Source organism: Macrotis lagotis, chromosome 5 (genome assembly GCF_037893015.1).
Source record: "Macrotis lagotis isolate mMagLag1 chromosome 5, bilby.v1.9.chrom.fasta, whole genome shotgun sequence".
Lineage (NCBI taxonomy): Eukaryota > Metazoa > Chordata > Mammalia > Peramelemorphia > Peramelidae > Macrotis > Macrotis lagotis.
In genome coordinates, this window is record NC_133662.1 from 210,422,227 (window position 1) to 210,448,727 (window position 26,501).

The 26,501-nt window shown below is 35.1% G+C and overlaps 1 protein-coding gene across 4 annotated transcripts in view; it reads left to right on the top strand.

Moving 5' to 3' along the window:
• The window catches only part of NTNG1 (netrin G1), a 460,778-nt gene that overhangs the window by 226,728 nt on the left and 207,549 nt on the right, over positions 1–26,501 (top strand). For all 4 annotated transcript variants that reach the window (XM_074188305.1, XM_074188307.1, XM_074188304.1 and 1 more), the window contains exon 3: positions 1,892–2,532. In XM_074188305.1, coding sequence (XP_074044406.1) covers positions 1,892–2,532 — 641 coding nt within the window. The remainder of the gene's footprint in view (positions 1–1,891; positions 2,533–26,501) is intronic.

Consider the following 26,501-nt stretch of genomic DNA (forward strand, 5'->3'; position numbering starts at 1 on the left):
AATTGGGAATACCAAACTGAAATTTGAGACCCAGGTGCTGAATCATTCCCATTGCCATCAATTGCTTGAATGTATTGATTCTTAACACTGACATTTTCCCCTCCAAATAATATGTTCCTTTCTTGACACTGCTCCACATCAATAATATTGGACTCTCCTAGACATGTTACCAGTTTTAGGATTTAAATGTATTTATCTAAGCAGAAAGGAGGAAGTTGCCTCCAGGGAGGCCAGAAAAAAGGCTTTCAGTGTTCTTCCATTCCACAGGGGTAAGCATGTGACTAAGTGCCAATGTCCAAAGTGTAAATTAATTATTGGAGCCTCAACTCATCACCCTGCCATGATGATGGAAATTCTTCCTTTCCTGTAATGGAGAGAAAACATAATTGTGATTCTAAGAGAGAGAGAGAGAGAGAGAGAGAGAGAGAGAGAGAGAGAGAGAGAGAGAGAGAGAGAGAGAGAGAGAGAGAACAATAACACAGGGTGGGTTTTCCTCTCTATTCATATTTATAATTAACTAACATAGTATAGGAGAGTGATGAGACAGTAGACATATTAATAGGCTAGTAGCTGACTTCAAATCATATCATTTATTTCATTTAAATAAAAAACCTCCAACAACAAAACAAAACCGGAAGCCACTAAGTTGCATGAAAGCTAAGAACTGCCATTTATTATGACAAGGCTTGAGTTTTTATAAGAAGGGGCTCTATACAGGTTAATGTATCAGTGAGACAAGAGAGAAGGATACTTTCACCTTGCCATGGAGGACAAGCAAGCAACTGGACATTATTAGCATTGATAATATTTTCCTTTCAGATAATAGCTCCATCTCTAGCCTGCCTCAGCAGCTTTCTAGATTGGAATGTGAACTGATCAATGGAAAAAACATTCGTTTAGGTTTCAGCATCCCTACCCCGTCCCTTCCTATCTGGGTGATCCTGAGCCATCTCTAAGGTTCAGTTTACTCATCCATGGCTGAAATAACTTTCTAAGCTGTCTCAAATCTCTAAACCAATCATATCAATGATTAGAAACCTGAGAAGTGGTGGATTCCTGATAAATGGGTGCAAGTTAAATTCTCTAATATACTTTGAGAAAGATACCTAGAGCAAACCGCAGAGCTTATAATGGACTTAGTTCCCAGTAATATAATGGTGAACAAAGTAAATGTTTTAAAAGAGGACATTTTTCCATAAAATTGGAACTCATTAAGAATGGTAAATTTGAAGTAAGTGGACAAGAAACATGCAAACAGCATTGGAACCTTGCTTCATAAGCAAATCACAGGTATTCTGTAGATAACTAATTCTAAAATAGTTGCCGCCAAAAATCTCTCTCTCTCTCTCTCTCTCTCTCTCTCTCTCTCTCTCTCTCTCTCTCTCTCTCTCTCTCCACATGTGTATATGATATATGTTTGCGTATCTCCCCCCACCCATGAACTGTACTCTTGAAGAATTTCCTCGAGGCAGAAAGAAATGTTCCTTGCTTTGTGGTAGTATCTCTCTAAAAGGAATCAGAGCTATCCAACCATTAGACATGTTGTTCAATGTCTTTGGTGCTCCTGTGACCAAATGATGAGTCAAATACATTTGAGATAAATGAGCTGTTTTCTTCCCTTAATCCCCCCAGAAAGGGGTTTGGGGTGGGTGGAGCAAGGAAATTGTGATCTTGTCCATTTTTTCTTAATAAAAAAGAGGCTCTAGTCAGGCCAAATAAAGGCACTCAACTGCAAATGTTTTTTTCTTTTTCTTCTTTTTCTTTTTTTTTCTTTTTTTATGGTAGCCTTGCTCAGCCACAATGGGCCAGCAGTGCTTGTGTCAAAGCCATGGTATGTTATGCTCCACTCCCTATGCCCCCCTGGTAAAGCTATTTTGTTCTTCTTTCATAGGGCAACCCCTACATGTGCAATAATGAATGCGATGCAAGTACCCCTGAGCTGGCACACCCCCCTGAGCTGATGTTTGATTTTGAAGGAAGACATCCCTCCACATTTTGGCAGTCTGCTACTTGGAAGGAGTACCCCAAGCCTCTCCAGGTTAACATTACTCTGTCTTGGAGCAAAACCATTGAACTCACAGATAACATAGTTATTACCTTTGAATCTGGGCGTCCAGACCAAATGATCCTGGAGAAATCGCTCGATTATGGACGGACATGGCAGCCCTACCAGTATTATGCCACAGACTGCTTAGATGCTTTTCACATGGATCCTAAATCCGTGAAGGACTTATCGCAACACACAATATTAGAAATCATTTGCACAGAAGAGTACTCCACGGGGTACATGACAAATAGCAAAATAATCCACTTTGAAATCAAAGATAGGTTTGCATTTTTTGCCGGACCCCGGCTTCGCAACATGGCTTCCCTGTATGGACAGCTGGATACTACCAAGAAACTCAAAGATTTCTTTACCATCACAGACCTGAGGATAAGACTACTGAGGCCAGCCACTGGGGAAATATTTGTAGATGAGCAACACCTGGCCCGCTACTTTTATGCCATCTCAGACATAAAGGTATATGGAAGGTAAGAGAATAACCAACTTGAATGGGTCTGTCTCTTCCAGATAGGATGGCAGCTACTCAGGCTGCAACCAAAGACAGGGATCCATTTCCTCCAAAATGCTTCTTTTGTAGCTTTCTCAAAGTTAGTTTCTGAATGCATTTGAGACACTTCTAATTCAGTGAGACTAACCAAGATCTTCAATCACTAAGCTTGACAGATTTTTGCAGCTTTTAAACTGGACAAAGAAATGCACACATATGGAAAGAATATCTCACAAAAGACAAAGGATCTTCCTATGTCAGGAGACTGCTTAGAAATGTAAGGCAGAAAACCTCAGGAGATGAGGACAATTAGTCTCCAATGGAATAATGCTTGAAATAAAAATCTTATTGGTGTCTTGAATGGTAGTCAGATTTTCAAGTCAGGGAATAATGCATTAGAAAGTATCATATATTCATCTCATTTTTTTGTTCATATTTTTTCAAATGTATTTAAAATACAGGAAATAGAATAATCATTCCTCACATTTTTAGTTCTTATTTAAGTGACTAAAAAATGGAGTAAAAGCCATGTAGAAAAAAAAGGAAAGAGATTATCGTGTAGGAAATGGATCTTGTAATTCCCGGGTTTGTGTCATTGCCTTGATCTATTTTCCAGGGTTTTTAATATTGCGTGAAATTTAAGATCTGTCCTCTCTTAGAAGAAAAATTAAAGTATACTGAATAGATCAGAGATTGAGCCAACCATGGCTTCTTCTTCTGAATTGTTTATTTATTTTACTTATAGGAAATTGTTTTTGAAGACTCTATGAGAGTCAACCAAGTAATCAAACTATAATAGGAGCCCAAAAATTTTGGTCAAAGAAGTTTAACAACAAAAACAGTAAATATTAGGGTCAGCTCTACCCACCAAAGAGATTCCTTATCTATCTATTTATATCTCTTTCTATCATCTATCTACCTACCTATTTATCTATATCTAACTGTCTTTCTGTCTATCATCTATATATCTTACATCTATCATCTTCCTATCATCTACCTACTTATGTATCTAACTATTCCTCCATTCATTTATTTATTTTTGTGAATGGAATGCTTACTAAACAAGGGCAAAAACATGAGGTAGATGTGACTAGGGAAATGAAGGGTACAGTCAGGGTGTTGAATTAAAAATGAAAAACAAAAAGGTCAGTTTGTAATGCGTGCATACCTGTGATCCATTCTACCAGGGAGCCTGTAAAACTGGTGGATCATTTGCACTTGGGGTTTTTGAGTTGGTTTGGCTAAGTGAATTGGATGTTGGAACTAAGTACAGCAATTAAATGAATGGGGAGTACCCTGGCGTGGGGAGTAACCTGGCTACCTATGAAGCAGTGAACTACTCAAGTCAGAAACAGAGTATTAGTGCCTGTTGGTAGTGAGATCAGACCCTCCCTTCAGAGACTGATGTACTTACTTTCAGCCTGTAAGATAAGGAGACCCAATACCAAATACAAATAGAGAAAAAGGATAAGAAAAAAGGAGACTTTTAAATGTAAAAAAAAATTATTTTAAATATTAAAATAATAGATCAAGGTGAGCAAATTACACCCACCCTCCTTGACTGCTTTTGTATAAGCTTCAAACTAAGATTTTTAAAATAGTTTTTAAGTAAAGTTTTATTTTGTTAAAAATGTAATTAACATTCTTATTAACTTGTCCTTACAAAAGCAGGTGGAGGGACAGATTTGGCCCTTGAGCTATAGTTTATCAACATTTGTATTAGAGGAAGAATAAAGATAAGCACATAAGTTGCTTTGCTATATTTTGCTTATATCAAACAATTGAAACAGGAAACATAAAATATAGTAGAAGGAACACTGACTCCAGAGTCAGAGAAAGTGGGTTCAAGTCCTCTTCTAATGATTACCACCAGTTCCCTTAGGGAAATCATTTCTTTTTCTTGGTTCTCAGTTTCCTCATCTGTAAAAGGAAGGTTTGGGCTAAATGATCCTTTCCAGATTTAGATCTCTGAGGTTCTTTTCATTTATAGTAGTTCCTAGTTGTCTTTTAACATCAAACCAAAGTAAAGTTAGAAAACCCTGGCCACAAGACATGAGGTACCTGTCATTTTCTCTACTTGGCTACTGAGCATGCTTCGTAATCTGAGACAACATTTTTATTTTTATACCAGGCCTCCTTAAAGGGCAACTTGCTAAAAGGAAAATATTAGAATGGTCCTACACTGAGAGGGGGAAACACCAGCATTGCAGTGAAGGTAGTGACAGTGGAATACTAACCAAAAGTTAATATGGGGCTTTGATGGTCTGGCATTCCCTCATCTGTTTGCTTTATCAGGGGTCCCTGTCTACTATTACAGAGTGAGAATCAATAACAATATAACCATTTTTCAGGCTCCTGAAAATTCAAGGTGGAAAAATTCCTCAAAGTCAGATAAATTCCAGGATGAAGTATCCTTTTTAAATTTGTAGAATAATGGTAAAATATAAATGAAAGAGTGAATAATAAAGCACTTATTAAATCTTAACTCCATGTCAGACAGAGTTCTAAGAGCTGAGAATACAAATAAAAACTAGAAAAATAGAATAGAAGGACCTGGTAGGTTATGGCTCATGGGGATCATGAAGTGTTGGACACAACTGAATGACTCGACAACAAGAAGCCTCAAGTAGTATACAAAGTATTGAATTCCAGAGTTCTAGGGGCAGATTACACAATTCATCCAGAACTGAATAAGGAGCAAAATCACATCGTAGGTGGCAAGGTCTGGAAATGGCTGAGAAGTACATAGCACTCCATAATGACAACCTAATGAGGACCTGGAATCTATATGGTCATGTCAAAATTGAAAAAGAGGGTCTAAATCAAACAAATAGAAACAGGAGCCACTAAACCATACATAAGGATACCCAAAGGAGAAATGCTACATATTAATATATCTGTTTTATTGTATCATGTTAAATATTTTCCAATAAAATTGTAATATGACTTTGCCCTTACTCAAGAATGTGGCTTCTGTGGCTTGATGATTATAAAATTGGGAAGATGAGATTCACAACTGGTTGATTGCCCAGATAGTGCATTCATTTCTCCTTAAAGGTATATTTTTGGTACAGACGTTTTTAATATTTTTGTGTCTTGAGTCCCTTTGACAGGCTTTTAACATTTACAAAATCATTCTCACAATATGTTGAATAATATTTAATATGTAAAATGTTACATATATTTTATATGTAAAATGAAATAAGTTAGATACAAAAGGAATAATTTGTATTGAGATACAGTCATACATATGCATAAAGACATACAGACATGCATAATATACTACTGTGTACATGTATTTATGCATTTGTATGTGTATGTATATGTGGGTATTAATATATATACATACACATATATATATATTTAAAACTCATGATCATTAGTTTAAGCTGATTTGCCCCTCTTTTAGGAGCTGTGAATGATCCCTTTGCCACCCATGCTCCCAAAGCTGAGCCCATTTCATCTTGACTCTGTTATGTGCTTGTGTGAGAATATGTCTCTGAATCTAGGAGCAGAGGAAGATATTTTATGCTATTCTTGCCACACCGGCTTAATAAATGCTTCTTTATAAAAACTAATCATCTGCATAATTGATATCAACTTACAATCAATGGGAGGTAGTGTGTTAATGGGGACCTATGAACTTCTATACTAGAAAACCACACACATACACACACACACATCTCTTTGGGTAATTTTTGGAACCCTAAAGGGGAGATGGAGTAGCTGACCTTTAGGGCCTCAAGTTTCTGAAAATAAATTTTTTTATTATATTAGCCCTAGAACATATATTTCATATATGCTTAGGATTTACTCATCTGTCTACATGTTTTGTTTCTTCTTCATTAGAATGTATGTCCTTGAGGATAGGGTTAGGTTCATTGCTGTCTTATATACTCAGCACATACTATAATTGTTATTATTCAGTCATTTCAGTTGTGTCCACCTCTTGTGACATCATTTTTGATTTTCTTGACCACGATGGAATGGTTTGCATTTTCTTTTTCAGCTCATTTTACTTGAGGAAACTCAGACAAAGGGGATTAGATGACTTGTCCAAGGTCACAGAGCTAGTAAGTATCAAGGTCAGATTTGAAACCAAGAAGTTGTGTTTTCCAGATTCCAGGTCCAATACTCTATCTGATGTATCAACTAGCTGCCCAAATAAAAGTTCCACTAAAATTTGAATCCAGAGCACTGAATTCAATGCCTACTACACCACTGGGACTTGTTAGGTACTTAACAAAATTTTATTGATTTGAATTAACCACTTTATCAGGGCAAAGAATGTGTAATATAGTGTAGTGTACAGAACTATAAAGTCAGGAATAACTAAGGAATAAGTGTAACCGTGGGCAAGTCATTTGGTGTAGGACAGATGTGTCTAATTTACTCTCCTTGAGCCACATGCAATTCTCAAAGCACATTCAGGTGACCTGTCTTGTGTAACCAGAAAATGAGAGTGGGTGAGCACATGCAGCAATGTAGCAACCTCACAGACCAGCTTAACTCTTAACTAACACTGTTCAACTTTTTCATATAACTAACATTGTACGAACTCAAAAACCCACAAACTGCCGGAGATTTTGTTGTGGTTGTGGTTGTTGTTGTTGTCTTTTATTTTTTTAAAAAGATATGAATTTAGGAACTTTATTTTAAGATACTCTATGACTCATCATAATTGCAACGGACAACTTTATTGTATACTGTATTAATTCCTATTTTTGTCACAGTACTTTGAAAGTAGATTCCAATATTTTTGAAAATGTCAACTATAATTCAGTATATTTGCTACTGCATTCGTAGTTGACATCAACATGTTGCTTGCAAATAGAGGCAAGATAAATAGAATGAAAAGAGTTGCAATCAGAAATGCAACTTAAAATTTATTAGTGTACTTTTGTCCTTTTATGTTATACCTGCATAAAGAAAAATATTCAGCATTTCTTGAACATGCCATGTTCACATATATTTGTAATCAACTTTTTTCCCCGAATGAAACATTCAAAAAATAGAAATAGAACAAAAATTTCAGATAAGCATTTTGAAAATGTTCTGTGGGATCTCTATAATCTCTATCAAGCCTGATATAGATGCACTGGTATCAAAAAAAGTAGGGTCAATGCTCTTATTAAAAATGACATGTTATTTTTTGTTTAAAAAGCAAATGTTTTATTATACTCATTTTTATTATTATACTTCTAAAAATTATTATATTTAATATCATTCTCATTGGTAAAATGGGTAACAATATAGTTAAATATAAATGTTAAATTCTATATGCAGCCCTTGACAAGTTTTTGTTGGGTAATGCATTCCAAAAGAGCTAAAAGGTTTTAATATGCATGGTCTAACAGTTTTCACACCAAGAAGGGAATCATAAGTTAGGAGCAAAAACAATAATTCAAAAATATATCAGGCCTCAAGTTCCTAGAGTCCAATTATTCCACCAATCTCATTTGTCTTTTTTTTTTAAAAAAGAGAATTCCTATGGATTATTTTACAAGCAAGTGACTCAAATATACCATGTGTATTTTTCGTTTTTAAATGCATTTACAATTTATCAAATGAGTTATCCAAAATACAATTTCAAAATGCTTATTGACTTCCATTTTTTACATACCCAAGATCATCATATGATTAATTTAGAATGTTACAATGTGTTGTGTACTTCACATTTTCTCAGTAGCCTTCCCTATTATGACTATCTCAACCACCATTAGCACAATGGTTCCCTTCTTTATCTTTGATTCACTTCCCTCCTGCTCTTTATTCTTCACTAGTCAATTTGATAGTCACATAGGTAGCAGTTAGTCACTAGATGAAATTCTGTGTAACTGAGTCTTGTAATTTCTATGAGATCCCCCTTGGTTACTTCCAAACTAAGTTAAAACTATAGCTAGGAAAGCACCTCAGAAATTATATAGACTAATCCCTTGTTTTGCTTTTTGTTTTGTTATTTAGATGAGGAAACTAAGACCCAAGAAAGTTAGTCAAGTCAAGCCAACAAGCTTTTATGCTAAGTACTGGTAATACAAGTTTAAAAAAAACAGTCCCTGCATTCAAATCACTTACAATCTAATGAGAGAAGACAACACATAAAAGGGAGCTGAAAAGGTATAGAGGTATATAGTGGCCAAGTCTGGGGAGTCAGAAACAGAGCCAGGAGAGGAGATGAAGGATGACTAAAAAAGGATACTGGTCCAACTCCATTCAACAAAATGAAGGTTGATATTGGGAGAAAGGAAAAAAGGGATCAAAGGGTCTTTGGGAAATTCCAGGCTGAGAAGGCCACATGTTCTAGAGGAACCTCCAATGTGAGAAGGAAGCTGAGGTATGGCGGTAAAATCTGAGGAGTGAAAAGTAGAACTTAGCAAAGAAACACAGGACAGTTGCCCTGGGTCGTTCCACAAAATGGAGGTTCTGGGAAGAACTCACTAATGTTAAGATTGAACTTTGTTCAAATGAAAGCATTTTTATTTTTCTGGGATTTGGAGTGTGGATGGATTTATAATATAGTTTGTGGTTGGGGCAAAGGAGAGAGACACGGCATTCTAGGAAAATTAGAGAAAGGGGAGAATTTCAGTTGAGCATCAGGGAAGATTTTATAGAAGACCAGCAATTTTTAAGGAGCTGGACTTATAAGGAAGAGAAGGTTTTTGAAGCTTAATAAAGAGCAATGCATTACAAAAGTGGGGGAACTCTATGCGAGCAGAGGGAGGGAGATGGGATATCTAGTTTGAGGACAAATTAGCCTTCTTGATTGATTGCTAAGTAGAATGAGTGAAAGGAAATAGTGTGAAATAGAAACTGAAATGTAGGTTAGGGCTAGATCATACTGAAGAAATTGAAAAGTTAACCCTGCTCATAAATCTCGAGCTTCTAAACCCTTAGTTTAACATCTAGAATTTTTGGTCTGCTCTTCCTTCCCAAGCCCCTTTTATGGGCAGCTGCCTCACATCACCTACTATTTCAGGTCAGCCTTGGGCATACTTTACTCTTTATTCCTTTATCACATTTTCTGTGCCTTCCACAACTGTTTTACCTCTGGGTCTATGGGGGTGTTCAGGGAGTACTAGCATCTCTGTTGTGAGGGCTTCCCACACCCTTTCCAAGGCTATTCATCTTCCTTTGATGTAAATCTTCACTCATTTCTTACCTACGACACCAAGAAGCTGTAGTATATGCAGCAGCGGTCTCAGCTGATGGGTGAAACCAGGTGGAGAGTAACCCATAGACCTCAAGCCTGTCAGTGAGTTAGGCAATGGTCCATCCTAAGCAGAATGGGCAGATGAGAAAAATCTGTTCCAATGGTCATGAAAGTCACTGAAGCAGACATTGTGGAGTGCTTAGAACTTGGTCAAGCATTGAAGACACCACAGTATTCTGATTCCTAGCCAGTTGTCCTGACTTTTATCCTGTCACTGGACTTTTATGACTGAGAGAGAGGCTGATAACCCTGCCTCACTTAAATCCAGTTGTTGTACAAGTCAAGACATCATCCATGGTGTCATTGGTCTGCTTTTAACTGGAAGAATGGACAGCAGCCATTGAGATCAGAGACTATATTGTGGATGTTTTAGCCTCTGAATTTCTGAAACATTCACTTCTGGACTGGTTCTCCTATTTCAGGTCAGTCCTTTTCATACTTTATGCCTTCTTGCTGCACTGAGTTCACTTGCCAATCTCTGCCACATCAATCACGATCAAATCAATTCTATCATTGCTTTTAGAAGAGGTATATTAATTTACTCATCACCAGAAAAATTTTATGGAACAGAGGAACCCTTCCTGCCTACGATTTCAGGATTTGTTGTTGAAGGCAGATACTATCTTTGCTTTTGTATTTATATCCCTAGGCATTTAGCACAATGTAGGAACATAATAAACATTTAAAACATAAATTATTTAAAATTTTAAAAAGCAATAATTCATTTGTTCACTCCTGTTCATTCATTCATCTATTCTAAGTGAAGAAGTATCCTTTGCTATTTTATGTTGATTGTATATGGGGATACAGGAAATATCATCCTCTTTCTCTTCCCCCTTTCTTTCCCCCACCCAATTCCTCCTTCTCTTCCTCCTGTTCCTTTCCTCTTTCTCTCCTTTCCTTCCTCTTCTTCCTCCTCTTCCTCTACTTTCTCCTCCTCCAATTAGTCTTTGGCCTCTCCTTCCCTCTTCTCCTTCTCTTCAACCTGTTCTTTACATCTTTCTCATCTTTTTTCTTTCTATTTTTCTTCTTCCCCATTTTTCTTCCTCTTCCTCCTCCTCCTTTCTCCTTCTCCTCTTTCTTTCGTTCTTTCTTTCTTTCTTTCTTTCTTCCTTTCTTTCTTTCTTTCTTTCTTTCTTTCTTTCTTTCTTTCTTTCTTTCTTTCTTTCTTTCTTTCTTTTTCTTTCTTCCTCCTCCTCCTCCTTCTTCTTAACTTATGTTAATAGGATACTATGGGTTAATAAAATATTTTACATCCAATACAGTAGATAGTAACTGTTTCTACCATTTTCCATATGGGAAAACTGAGACTGAGTTTCTACATTATCTTCTCAAAGGTCACACAGTTGGAAAAAAAATCAAGGTAGGGATTTGAACCTTGGTTATTCTGGTCATAAGGAAAGCTCACTATCTACTTTGACTCATTGCTTGCAAAGAATTTGTGTTTATTTTTGACTTGATTCATGAGCAAATATTGAATCACATAAAGATAAAATGTTTGAAGGAAGTCTGTGGATAGGTCATCTTGTGCCTTGCTAAAATGCTGAAACCTTTGATATATGCTAAATGAGAGAGAGGCAGCACAATACGATGAAGAGTCATCAGACCTGATTTCATCTCTTACATTGGATTTATTCTCTCTAGGCCTTGGCCTCCTGCTAGAAAATGAGAATATTGGACTAGGTGATATCTCATTGCCCTTTCAGCCCTAGCTGAAGGGTCCCAACATAAAAATGCAGAGATCTGCTGGAGACTGCTAGGTGGCACAGTGGATTTAACACCATTACTGAAGTCCAGAGGACCTGAATTCAAATTCGGTCTCAGATATTTTAGACTAGCAGTATGACCTTAGACAAGTCACTTAATCCCCAAGGCCTCTCAAAAAAAAGAAAAAACCAGAAGCCTGCATCTCTCTGGTTCCTCTGTCCTGATGTATGAATGCTGAAGTTAAAAGATTTTGTGAGGTTAATGTACCTTCTTATTGGCCTAAAACCCATCTAAGATCTATTTTACTAGTGGCAAGAGCTCTAATTACATGAACCTTGTCATTCTTCAACAGGCAGCTATTGATTCTACCTCTATTTTCCACCTCTCATTGTGTGTTTATTAAGATAATGTGGGGACAAGGGAGAAAACACAGCTGGCAGTGACTTCAGCATTTCCACTATACTTCCATTATTGGACAAACCTAATAATCCTCATGAACTACTCTTGACTTATGGCTGTCCTGCTCTACTAAATCAGGGTGATTTTCTCTGGTGAATAATAAAGGATTGCAATGTGCCAGTACCTTAATTACAGAGAGCCTCTCTTAGTCTTGATCTCATTTTAATTTACAGGGTAATACTACAATAATATCACTAATGGAAGGTACATTAAAGGGCATCAAGTAGCATTAACTGTATTAAATTATGGTACTTGTGTTAATTAACTGCTGTAGCAAGATGGTCCTAATGGCTAAAAAGGTCGACTAATGCATAAATAAAACCCACAGAGAAGAGAAGGAAGTAAGATAAGCAAGGTACATATTTGTGGGGGGGATATTATTTTTTTTCCTCACAGGAACATATTAAATGCAAAGACAATGATGTATAAAAAATTAAGCATTTTCTTGATGTTTCATATTTCTTTCTCTTTCAAAGCTTTCAATGGAAAAGTTTGGGCCAAAAATCATTTGGAAATCTATAGAACATAATTTCTGGACTTAGTATTGCATTCAAGTGAAAGTTTCTACAGAGGTTCCATTGTTTAAGCCATCCAAAAATAATTCTTGTAAATTGCTAAATCTGAAACTGATAATTTATCAGTATATGCTTAATTTGGGAGATATCCCTGCATATAATTAACATTACAATAATGTCTTGTTTGCTTTTTTTTTAATTTGGTTTCAGGTATGTGGACAGAGGGGTTGATGTAGTAGAAAAGATTTGCAGTTTTATTGCTTGATAAATAAAAACTCATGTTTGTGTCAACAATTATTTCCCATTACTTAACTCCTATGTAATCATTGCATTAATATAATTGTCACTAATTATTATAAATTACTTAGTCTCATTGGAAGGTTACTTTTACCCATAAAACATTCATTTCAACATGATCCCAAGTCCTTTTTTTCTTACTGACCCTGATCTTGCCCACTTAGAAATCTGTTGTTTCCTAAGTGGTTCTAGGTATATATGGGAAGACATTTTATTCTCCCTAAGTTTAAGCGAGATTCAGTTTCCAGAACATTAGACAGAGTGCCTTTATCTATGTTTTGGAAACTCAATCTCGCTTAAACTTAGGGAGACTAAAACTCATGATTTAAAGCCCAAGTATTTTGAATTCTTTCAAGATTTCAATCATAAAAAATATGTAAATAAATTAAACTAAAATTCAACTGTATTTGAAAATGTTTATTAAATGTCTACCATGTATAAGACAATATTCTAGGTTTCATAAAATAAAAAGCGGAATGGTCTTTGCCCTCTAGAGAACATTTGGCATTGCCATTTCCTGGGTCTTCCTTTTCAAACAGTCTGGAATTCAATTATTTTTGCACTTAACTTCATTCTGTATCTATATATGTATATGTGCATATACAGGGAGGGGGATAAGGGATTGTTTCATTCATTGTATTAACATAGAGTTGGTGATATATATATATATATGTATATATATATATATACATATATATGTATATATATATATATGTATATATGTATATCATTGACTTGAAAAGACAAGCTAGAGTTAGATTTGATGATTTGATTCCTTAATAGAAAAGTTTTTATTTGATCCTAGAGAAAATAGGAAGTCTAGGAACAGGGAGGGAGTAAGCACTAAATGACACTTTGGAATAAGAAAGACAAAATTGAATCCTTCCTCAGACAATATATCACTTATATGTCCTTGGGCAAGTCATTTAACTCATGTAGCCTCAGTTTTCCCATTTGTAGAAGGAGGATAACAATCTCACCTCATAAGGTTCTTGTGAGGGTCATATGATCATACTGAAAGCCCTTTGAAAACTTTATGCACAAGAAATATGCTAGTTCCTTCTCCTCTTCCTCCTCCTCTTCCTTTTCTTTCTCATTCTTCTCTTCCTCTTCTTCTGTCTCCTCCTCCTTCATCTTCTGTAGAGCACTGATCTTGGAGTCAGGAAGATGAGTGTGAATGTGGCCCAGCTCTGTGATGCTAGGAAAGACACTTCACCTCTCTTCGCCTCAGTTGCCTTAGCTGTAGAAGGATTCTAACAGCATTGACCTCACAGAGTTCTTATAAGGATGAAATAAAATTATATTTGTAAGCACTTAAGTATCAAAAAATAGAAGATATATAAATGCTTATCTTTTCCTCTCCCCTTGTTCTGGGTACCCAAAGTCCCACTGGCTTTTTTGGCCCTCACCTTGTGCTGCTATCTTTGGTATCAGTAAGACTGAGTTTCCCTGAGGACTTTCCCCTCCCTGTGCCCTGCTTCTGGAAGCTCAGCCCACATTCAACCTGTCTCTATATTTAAAGTACTAGACTCCCACTTCTTAGCAGCCCCTCCAGGTTTATAGGTATTTCTCCCCTAACCTCAATATACTTTTTTCCAGCCCTCAGTTCTGAAAGTCAGTACAAGTCTAAGTATCCCCTATGACTTCTCATTTCTGCACTTAAAACTCCCAGTTCCTTCCATTACTCTATGGTTTAAAAGAATTGATGCAAGTAGGTTGTCTTCCCATGGGGAGAATGATGTCCACAAATAAAAATACATAAATATAGGCTTTAGTAACTGTGATTAAAAATAAACCCAAATGTTACTACTTAACTCTGGTTGAAACCCTTAGAATAAAGATTTATGATACATGCAGGCTTTAAGTGGACAACTGAGGGCCATTCTGTTTGGTAGCATATTTTTTTAAAATCCTTTAGGATTCTTTGATTTATAAAGAGAATACGATCACAAGCAACTGGTTTGCCTCTGAGGTTTGTGCCAGTGTGTGGTGTGAATGTATCTAATAATTCTTGCAATTAAATTATGAACTTCATTAGAGTACCAAAAAAAGAAAACTACTTAGGAACGTGTCAGTTTATCCTTAATTCTCTGGGGCTATCAGCATGTATGTATGTATTTATTTATTTTAAGCAACTGGATCATTAAGAGGAAAAAGGAGTTTTCTTTTTAAGAGAACAAAAAGGTTTCTGGGCAAAAATATACAAGGAAACAATGAAATACTTTCTAACCTCACTTAATGTCACCATTTTACAGAAAGAATAATGGCAGGATCTGAGTCCATAGACAATAGGAACCAATGTCTTACTCAGATTATTGAATCATTTGTCAATTCAAAAAGGATTTTTAATCAATCAACAAATTACTAAGTATTTATTGTTGTTATTGTTCAGTCTTTTCAATTGTGTCCTATTCTCTAGGATTCTAGTTTGGGGTTTTCTTGGCAAAGATACTGGTGTGGTTTGCCATTTCCAGCTCTAGCTCATTTGATATATAAAGAAACTTAGGAAAGTACGGTTAAGTGACCTGCTCAAGATCATACAGCCAATGCCAGAGGCCAGATTTGAGTACAAGATGTGTCTTTCTAACTCTAGACCTGGCACTCCATTCATTGAATCATTTGGCTGCCCAGATATTTATTTAGCATTAGACATTGGTAGGTAGGGAGATGAGGAAAGACTTAATTTCCTTCAGGTAGAGATAAAAAAAAGAATTAAATTCTGCCTGTCCTTAGGTTTGCATTTTACTTTTGCAATTTATATATAATCTAAAATGGAAGCTTCTGAGATTTTTGATGTTTCTATCATTAGATTTGAAGGCAAAAGTCAGAAAATTTATTTTTTTAAAAAAGCAAAACAAACAACCAAAACAACAACAAACACTGACTCACTACTATCAATCCAAGAGCTCTCCTGCAGCTGTCAGATTCTGGTTCGACAAAGGGGCTACTTCCAAGAGTTTCTACAAACTTGGGGACACATCTGACAGTTGTGTCAATCAATGATTCGATCATTCATATCAATTAAACTAATGAATTCCACCACAGCAATTCATAATTTAATTGTGAGTCTTGGTATAGGAAATGCTAATGCAATTCAATTGAGATTGCCTTTTTAAAAAAATCATAATTATTTAAAGTAGTAGTAGTGAGTGCCTTCTTTGGGGGCAGTTAAGTGGGTTTTAAAAGATCAGATAGTGATGGAGAGGTGAGAAAATTTTAGTGTCTGTGGCTCTAAACTTTGTCTGGCAGAATATCAATAAATGCATTTTATTTAATTCAGTGTTAGCCTCATCTTTCATTGTGGATACAAAAAGATGGCAGTATTGAAAGATTATCTAAGGGAGAGGATAGCCTTGAAAGAGATCTTTTTTTCCCCTGATTTTTTCATCCCTTGCTCCTGAACCTTGGGAAATGCTATGTATCTTTGTTTAAGAATTATATGAAATTGTGTTGAAATAGATTATTTTTCTTTTTGTTTTCTTTTTAAGCAGGAAAATTTGTAGTGGAACAGTCAGCAAAGATGAGAAAAATGAAATGCCAAGAGGTACAATCTGCTTCATTTTAGAGATAAATAGACATGCTAAAGGATTTTTATGCCTTCCACACAGAAGGTCCTCAAATTCTAATTACAGCAGTAGTATCATGTATTAAGACAAAAGTAAGATTGACTAATAGGCAAACAGGTGGTGCAGTAGAAAGAGTGCCAGTCCTGGAGTCAGGAAGGCTCAGCTTTCTGAGTTCAGATTTGTCCTCAGACATTAGCTGTGTGATCTTGAGCAAGTCATTTAACCCTCCTTATCTCAGTTTCTTCATACATCAAAAGAACTGGAGAAGGAAATGGCAAACCACACCAGGATCTTTGTCAAGAAAACCCCAAATGGAGTCATGAAGATAAAGATATAACTGAAATGACTGAACAAGAGACTATCTGATATTTATTTGTGTCTTTCATCTTTTACAGAACATATAAATGATTGGTCCTAGCTAAATGCTTGTGGAATCTATTCTGCATTTCATAAGTATATTGGATTCCAATTATTAGTAACATATTATTAAATCCTCAACCCAATATTATCCAATAGCAAAGGCCTCTTGAAGCCCCATATTTTGAACACCCTGCCTTTCTAAACATTCCTGCTATCAGCATTCATTGCTCGGAACTGCTATTGCATTATTTTGTTATGGCTAGCTATAGGAGATCTGCCTTCTTGATATTCTGGAAAGAGCAAGATAGCCAGGTGAGGTTGCTGTTCCCCAGACACCCCTTAACTTCATGGATTGGTCAATTCACTATTATTAGAGTTTGTATTGTCAATTAGATTATAAGATACTCCTGAGGTTCAGAATGGAGAGAATGGATATTTCTAAAAGTTAGATATATAGCATTTTCATTCCTGTGATAATATAGCAGTTTCATGTAGCAACTGAGCTAGATACTATTGAACTAGAACAGCTTAATTAATAGTTTGGCTGATAAGTGAAGTCCCTGAAAGGGGGAGTATGAAATAAATCTAGAAAAACAGGTAGAAACCAGGTTGTGGAGACCCCGAAATATCAATATCAACTGATGGATTTCATGCTTCCCCAAAATATCTACATATACATATAATATATACACATATACGCACACACATATGCATATATAAGCATATGTATACACACATTTCATATGTGTGCACATGCACACACATGCCTTAGGTTTTTTCACCCTGGGCAATTCACTTAACTCTTTTGACCTCAGTTTCCTCATTTATAAAATGAGAGAAGAAGGAAATGGAAAATTAGCCAAGGAAACCCTGATTAAACAGCAACAAGAAGAATTTACAAACAATTATATATATATATAATTTATTATATTATTAATATATTATTTATATATAATTACAACAGCCCTGTGAAGTAGGTTTTATTACCATCTACATTTTGCAGATGACAAAACTGAGACTGAGAGAAGTGATGTGATTGAGAATCTCTGAAAGTTTTTGAATGAAGGACTGATACAAGCAGATCTATTATTTAAAAACTTTATTTTTGGCATCAAGGTTAAGGACGGTTTGGAACAAGCAAACGCAGGAAAACCAATCAGGGGACTATTATGTCAATGTTTTAGGGTAAAAGAATTGAGCTTTGAACTCAAGTAGGGCCTATGTAAGTGGGGAGAAATAGACAGTTAACAAGTGATGTTATAGAAGTAGAATTATACAATTTTTGCATATTTGGGGGATGAGGAAAAGAACATTCCAAATGATTCTAGTGTTACAAATTAGGTGATTGGGAGGATGGTGGTGACCACAACAGAAAGAGGAAAATGGGATAGACATTTGTAGGTATGGCCAATGTGTATATTTATTTGAAGTAACTATCATTTGCTATAAAAAAGTTTTTTTTTAATGACAGCTTGGATAGTAGGAGAATTATTTGGGGAAGAGGCTAGTAATAATAATACTAAAAAGAAAGGAAAAATAATATTTTATAAATGTAACATTTTGTAAAAAGTAATGTTTTGATATTAACATAAACAAGAGAGCAATGGAAAGTTGAAAATGAGGTACAGGCAAAATTTAGAATAATATTAATTTTGAAACATACATATCATTTTTTTTAAGAAATTAGGAAGTTTAAAATTGTTGAAGGCAGTGAAAGAGCACTTCTAGGCAAGGGGAATATGATGTTCAAAGTCCCAAAGATAGAAGTTAGTTATCAGGAGAACTTGCTTTGATAAACATGTCCATCTAGATAGAAATATAATTCAGGATGAAATTAGATATTTTTAAACTAGCAAGAATTAGGGCAGTTACAGAGAATTTTTAATGCCAATAAACCAAGTAGCAAACATGAATTAGCACATACTATTTATCATATAATATGTTTGATGCTAGGGATACACATACAAAATCAAGACAGAATCTTTCCTCAGAAAGCTTACATTTTATTAGATGCCAAATTGAAGAGTTCAATTTAAAGTTATAGGTTAATAAGGAAAACTTGTTAGATAGAAAATCTAGTAGAGAGATGATACAATAATACGTACGCAGAGACCCATGGGCAATTGATAACTATTCTACCAACTCTGAATAGGATAATTGGCAACAAGAATAATCTACCCCACTTCCAAAAAAAAAGAGACCACTTTAAAGTCTATTATAGGGATTTAGGTGACAAAGTAATGAGGCCCTGAATATGAATAAGTATAGAAATGGGAGGGGGAGTGATTCTAAGTCATCAAAAATATGATAATATTATTAGAATCATAGGCAGAAATAGAATATTTTATTAGGGTATATATACATAGATAATGTTCTTCTATTTTGTTGGTTTTGGGGATTGGGGCCATGATGAAGACAGGTGGCCAGGGACATTTCTATTGTCCCAGTAGTGGTAAAAATCTTGCACTAGTGCAACATGGACCAGAAAAAAAACATTTGCCAAAATGTTTTCATTAATCAAGACTGAAAGTTGGAGGTTCGAAGATGATCAGATCCCATTGTTGTTCCAATCATAAACAATGCCTACTAATTATTCTGCTAGGTAGCTTTGGAAAAGCCAGTCTTTGGGTTCCGGGGGAGTATGGTTGCAGAGCTGAGTAGCATAGATGCTTGAGTACAGAATAGTTTTACCCTACTCTTGAAAGCTTGTAGACAAATATTACCATACTGAGCACTCTGCTTGACTTTACTGTAATTCTATAGTCCTTCCAAGAACTGGGAGAGACCTATATCTAAAAGACCCAGGTCTCCGACTGTATTCAGACAAACACCAGAAATCCTATTTCCTATACTATCAGGCTCCTGCTTTAAGATGGTTCTGGAAGAAGCAGAGAGAGTAATGTCTTTGTACAACATTACCCTCACTTTAGTCAACATTATGTGCATGTCATATCATCATTTACTTGATGTCATAGCCTTCTTAGATTATGAAGGATAACAATCAGTCTTCCAAAGGGAACATTTATGGAAAACTCAATTAGAAGAACATATTTTTTTTTTGTCAAACAAGCCAAAGAAACTAAAACAATTTACTTTTAGAATGACAAATAAAATTGAGTTTAAAATACAGACTGAAAATAAGACAGAAAAAATAACAAAATTTCTTGGAGACATTAAAGTATACTTGGGTATTCCCCAAACACCCTGTATATGTGTCCTTGCATGGCATTATATACATTGGGAAGAGCTGCCTGTTTGAGTTCTTTATCTTCAACATAAAATCATAAGATTTTAAGCTAGCTGAGATGTTAGAGATCATCTAGTTCACAACTTTTTATTTCAAATATGAGGAAACATGTTAGCTCTCCGAGATGAAGAATAACTTTACTTGTAGGATGAGAAAGGATCAGGGTGTAAATTTGAAAAATCCTTTTTTAAGGAAATGAATGAATGAAACTTTATACAAAAAGACACTTTGAAAAGAATATAATATTATTATTTTACATTTTTAATTTCCATCCAAGTTTAGATATCATTTCTTTAGCTTTTTAGAAACCAGCAGATGGCAAGTATTAACTACTCCAACACCAGCAGGGATATTATCATTGGATGACCCCAAAACACAACATAAATAAATACAAAGAGTCATTTCTGAATCTTAATTTAGACTTTAATCCTTTTATACATACCATTGGCATCTGTGTATCTTAGGGCATCTGCTGTGTTGAATAAATGGACCCTTTAGTCAAGAAAAAGAAAATGACTGTAACATGAATTTAGACATTAGGAGGAACAGAGAAAAGATAAAATATCATAAATAAATTCATGGTTTCATATCCATAATCCTCTTTATGTATTGAAATATTCAAGTTTATTAATTATTTGTAATTCATAATAACAAAATTTTAGAAAATGTTAAGATTTGAGTCTGAATCATATGATCTGGTTTAATTTGTTTATGAAGGAAAGAAAATGTAAATATAATATATAAATACATAGATATATATACTATAAAGACTTTTTTTAAAGATGATGAAAATGATAATTCCTTGGCTGTAAGAAAATTTTTAAAAAGTGAATTCATTTATCTTCTCCACAGGACTACTGAATATACAAAGATAAGGTATGATATTTGACCCCAAATCCTGGCAAAACACATTCCCTGGCCTTTTGACTGTTGGTTAGATGAATGTAGAGGTACATAGGTGCTTCCAATTATAAACATTTTCTCCCCTCTCCATTCAACTATCCAGAAACTGACAAGAACCTGAGCTGCCCTCAAGGCTTTGTTTTCAGGTTTATTTATCCAGACTTTTCTAGGTCCATTCAGATTCTTGCTGTGTTGGGTGTTCATATGTATAGGTCCCTTCAGTCTATTAGAATGAAATTTCATATGTATCTGTGTAGGATACAGGAAAAAAAGTTACTTTTGAGTACATAAAGTATGTATATAATATAAAGAAATGTGAAAACTGCAAAGAAGTCTAGAATGAAAAATGTTTGGTGCCACAGTATGTTGCAATAACAGTAAATGTTGGATTGAATTGGATTGACTTCAGGAATTCACAAAATATCAAACACCATCAAATATCTCAAGTACTCAAACTTGAAGAACATATTTAGGGAGGACAAAGTAAACTATCATATCCTATCTGCAGATATGTCCATTTTGGCACCTACTGTAGGCATCAGATCATATTTGTGGGAACTCTTTAGTATTTAACATTTCGTGATTTCAGATATTACTACCTAACTCATGAGATAAAGACTTCTTACCAAAAATCTTCAAATGATGGTGGGATAACCATTTGGTTAGCATAGTTCTTGTTATCCAATAGATCCAAAATAAATGTACTGATTTATTAACAGATTGATATTATAAAGGGAATTCTTAGGTACAGGTGATACTAGATAGTCATAAATTTATGTTATGATTCTTTATATTTTCTTTCTTCCTCCCAATGCCTAAACTGATGTTACTATCATTTTGTCTTCCTTGACTAAAGGGTCCATTTATTCAAAAAAGTTCCTGAAAACATTGAGATTCTGTGATTATAAGAATAATTAGTGGCTCAAGGAATATTATTAGCATTTGGTCCTAAAGAATATATCATTGGGTAAAGAAGCACAGTATGGCAGTGATCTATCATTTATTAGAAAGTGTCAAGGTCATTGCAAAAAAAGAACACACTGAGTATAATAATTGGAATGTCATTTTCAAGTCATCCATCCATTCATTCATTCATTCATTCTTTCATTCAATGTACATTTATTAAGGGACTGCAATCTACTGTACTGGGCTAGATACTGATGGCAAAAAAACAAAAATAAAACTGTCTTTAACATCCATGAGATTAACATGTGTAGAACATATTTGTATAAATTCATGTGTGTACACATGAGTGTCGTGTGTTCGTGTGTATATTGTGTATAATCTAAACCTATATTTATGTATAAATACATGTGTGTTGTGTTTATACACAAATGCATGTGAACCTTTACTTACAGTCCTATATGCATATACATATACATATACATATAAACACAAAGTAATTTTTGGACGAAGTTTTAGCAACTGGGGAAAACAAAATTATCCTCTCATAGGAGATTGTGCTTGGGATGAACCTTGAAGGAAACTTAGTATTCCAAAAATTACAGGTGAAGAAGCAATTCATTTTGGGTATTAAGAAAAGAGATGGCTAATAGAGGACGATGTAGTTTTAAAAAAGAAAAAAAAATCAACAGTACAGTTTGTCTGCATTGTAGCATGCCTGAAAGGTAGGTAATAGGTAATACGCCTATAAAGTATGAAGGACTTCCACATGACAAACTCTGTCACTGGCACTCTCTTATCACTTGCCTGAATCCACTAATGATGTGTTTTAGCAAAAGAAATCAGGCCAAAAGAAGATACCCTTTATTCCTTAGCACAGGTAAGAGAGGGATAGCAATCAGCCTTGGGAATTCCACATAATGAAATTAGCTCCAACTCTGCTGAAATATCGAGTAAAGTGTGGATTTGTAGTGCTCCGTGTTGTTTAATCAGATTGAACGACAGGTTCAATTTTCAATACAAAGTTAATCTCACTTTCATTAAATATAAATGTTATTTATGGAAAGTAAGAGTTCTACCGAAGCAAGAGGATCTCTCTTAGGGTTACATATCTTATATTTGCTTAGCATCGATGATTTTAAAGCAAGAAGACTCTTTGCAATTTGATTATTTGTTTCTTTCCTCAGTATTGATTATTCTATTAGATTTTTGCCTACTAACCATAGTGTATGTAAAGATTTGCAGTATGATGCTCCTATGTGAAATATGGAGGACTGAGGAAATTACTTTCTGTAATTTAGCTTCAACATAAACTTGAAAGGAGAAAATATCACTCTGTATTCATGAAAAAACATTTATTAAGAGCTTTCTGTGTGATAGGAGCTGTGCTAAGCATAGGAAATAAAAATGTGAAAGCAGGCCAGTCCTACCCTCAAGGAACTTACATTTCAAGGAAGCGCATATGAAGCAGAAATGGCTGTGGTGCAAGAGGAGATGCTGGTTTATGATGTAGTCCCTGGTCAATCATTCTTACATCATGGGTCATGCAAAACAGTTGGTGACAGACTGGATTGGCCCTTGAGCCAATTTGTTGATCTATGCTGTAGAACACATTGAATAAATAAGTAATGTTCCAACTTGTCTTATGGTCAAGGATTTTTGGTACAATACAAGTTAAGTTGCCAATGAGACTCAGACATGGATTATTTTCCAGATCCCTTTATCAGGTGTAAAATTTAGCCTTAGTTCCATCCATAGGATCAAAATAATTTCTTCTACTTCTTCCTCCTCCCCTCCCCTCTGTAGATTGTTAGGTCAGATAACTAGATGAACATCTGCCTACACTATGTTTCTAGAATTCTCCCAGGCACGGATCTTGGTGAATGTTAGACAAGAAAAGAATAGGAAGGAGGATTGGAATACACTCATATTCTCTGAGGCAGACTGACTAATTCTCAGGCATACACCTTCTCAGAAAGCTTGCTTAAAGAAGACCTAATTTCCTTTAGGGCCTAGACATGTGTTTATTTTCACAGCTGCCTAAGACTCTCTTCTGACAGGGTGTATTGATAGATTCTGTGAGATGAAAACCTCTGAAAGAAAAGATGCACTGGTTTGTTCAGGGCTATTCCCTGTGTGCTCCAGGCCAAACCTTGATCCTTAGAGGCAGAGGTAGAATTCTTTTTGACATAGGAGAAGCAGGGCGGGGGGGGGGGGGAAGAATGGGAACAGGGAGGAGCTGAAGTCTGAAACCCTATAACAAAGGAACAAAGGAAGCTCCCTCATATTCTGTATAACTGTTTCCTTTTCTGTAATAATAATAATAGCCCATCTTTATATCCTATTTTATTACTATATAGTGCTTATAATATTTTATTATTGGCATATTCCTCTTGTGAAGATAGGCAAGATGGTGGAAAGATTCATATTCAATTATCAAGAAGAATGGGTTCAAGTCCTTGGTTTTGATCAAATTAACTATTTGACCCTAAAAATTTGGTTTCTTTAAGCATTCCTGGAAAACTTTTGAAAACTCTGTCTGTATGAAATTTCATTCACTTAACAATATTTTTGTCAATAAAATAAATTATCAACTATAAACAATAAGAATTTATTAATTTTTGTGTGTCAGTCATTGTGTTAAGCACTGGGGAATAAAAAAGTGACAATAATCCCACCCTCAATGCTAGTGAAAGACAACATATAGTTTAAATGTATATGCCTAACTATAACTAAAAACTAAATGGGTATATACAAGATGGATATAAAATGAATAGAAGGTAACTTTAGAAGGAAGGGGAAAGTAAAGTAATCTAAGCAAGAGGGCAGAGGAGGGGGTTAAAGGGATGAGGGAGAGACTATGAAACACCTTCTGCAGAAGAACTAACTTAGATGGTCTGGAAGAGGAAGTGAAGGATTCTAAGATGTGGAAAAGAAGAGAGAGGTTTCCAGGCATGGGAGACTTTCAATGTAAAAGCTAATAGATGGGAAATGGAGAATTACATATGAAGAAAGGAGATTAGACCAATATGATTGACTTGTAGAGTCTGTTTGGGGGGAATGATTTGCCAAGTAGTAGGAAGGGGCAAGGGTGAGAAGATCATTTGATGCTGAAGAGAGTTTATAATTGAATCCAGAGGTAATTGTTAAAAATGGAGGTCATTGAGTAGGAAGGTGACATTATTAGATCTGTTCTTTGGAGAAATTATTTTAATAGTTATATGGAGGATTAATCGAAGTGGGGAGAGATTGGAGGCAGAGTTGCTGTGACATACATAGCTACTCCAAATGTCCAGGGAAATAGTGATGGATATATACATACATATATATATATATATATATATATATATATATATATATATATATACACAAACATATGTATATACATATATATATATATATATGTATTTTGTATATATGGATGCATATATATATATGAACTGGGGATGGTAGCTGTATGTGTAGGTAAAAGGAAACATATCTAAAAGATGTTGTGGATATCAAATTTATGAGGTTTGACAACTGATTGAATATGTAAGATAAGAATAAGGAATCAAGAATAAATTCTTTTTTCAAACTTGTGTAACTACAAAGATATTGGCGAACTTGATAGTAATAAAAAAGTTTGTGTAGGGATAGAAGTTGGTCTTGTCTTGGACATATTATAGTTGAAATGCTTACAAGGCATCCAGCTAGAAATTTCAATTGGTAGTTGGTATTATATGACTAAAGTTCAGAAGAGCTAATATAATAATAGATATAGAGATCTTCATAGAGATAATTTTCAGAAACAGGGGTAGAGATGAGACATCACCAAAGAGAAGGGTGCCATTGCCTGTGAGTGTTCCACTCCATGTTCGAGAACTCCAAACTTATTTTTATCTATTATAAACCCCTGCTAGGGTGGGTTAAATCTACTAACAGACTAGTGGTAGGCTAGATTTATAGCTGAGAGGGACCAAAACAATCTAGCACAGTGAATAGCAAGTAACTGGTCCTTGATAAATGTTTGTAAATGAATGAATGAATCTAGTTCATACCTTTTGATTTGTGGATGAGGAAACTGAGGTGCAGATTTTAAGAGATTTACCCTAGGTCACACAGATGGTAAGTGAGATGATTTGAATTCAAGCCCAGGACTTTTAATTACAAATCCAGTGATCTTTTCATTGAAACACACTTTCATCCAGCCTCTGGCTTAATCTCTGCAGTCATACTGCTTGACCATCACCTCTTTTCCCAGAAAGAACCTTCCCTCGGATCTTATTAATTATCCTCAAATAGCAGAATGCAGAGTCCATTCAACCTTGTGGTAAGTCTGCTACAGATTCATTTCAAGGGATCAGAGAATAGTTAAACTGTAAGATTCAGGCAAAATACAATACCTGTCTTCAAATATTTGAATGACTGTCACATGGACAGAAATCAGATTTTTTTTCCCCAGAGCTAGAAGTAATAGGTAGAAGATGATGAAGATGATGATAATAATGATGATGATGATAACAGCTGGCATGCACACACACACACACACACACACACACACACACACACACACACATATATATACATATATATATATATATATATATATAAAACACTTTAATATGTGCAAAGAATGTTACAGATATCACTGTCTCATTTTACCCTCATAACAAAATTGGAATATATCTTCTTTTCTCCATTTTACAGATAGGGAAACAGAGTCAAAAAGGGCAAGAAAATTTGGGGGGGGTATGTGTGAGGGTGGGTGTCATTGTAATAATGAATATTTGAGGCTGCATT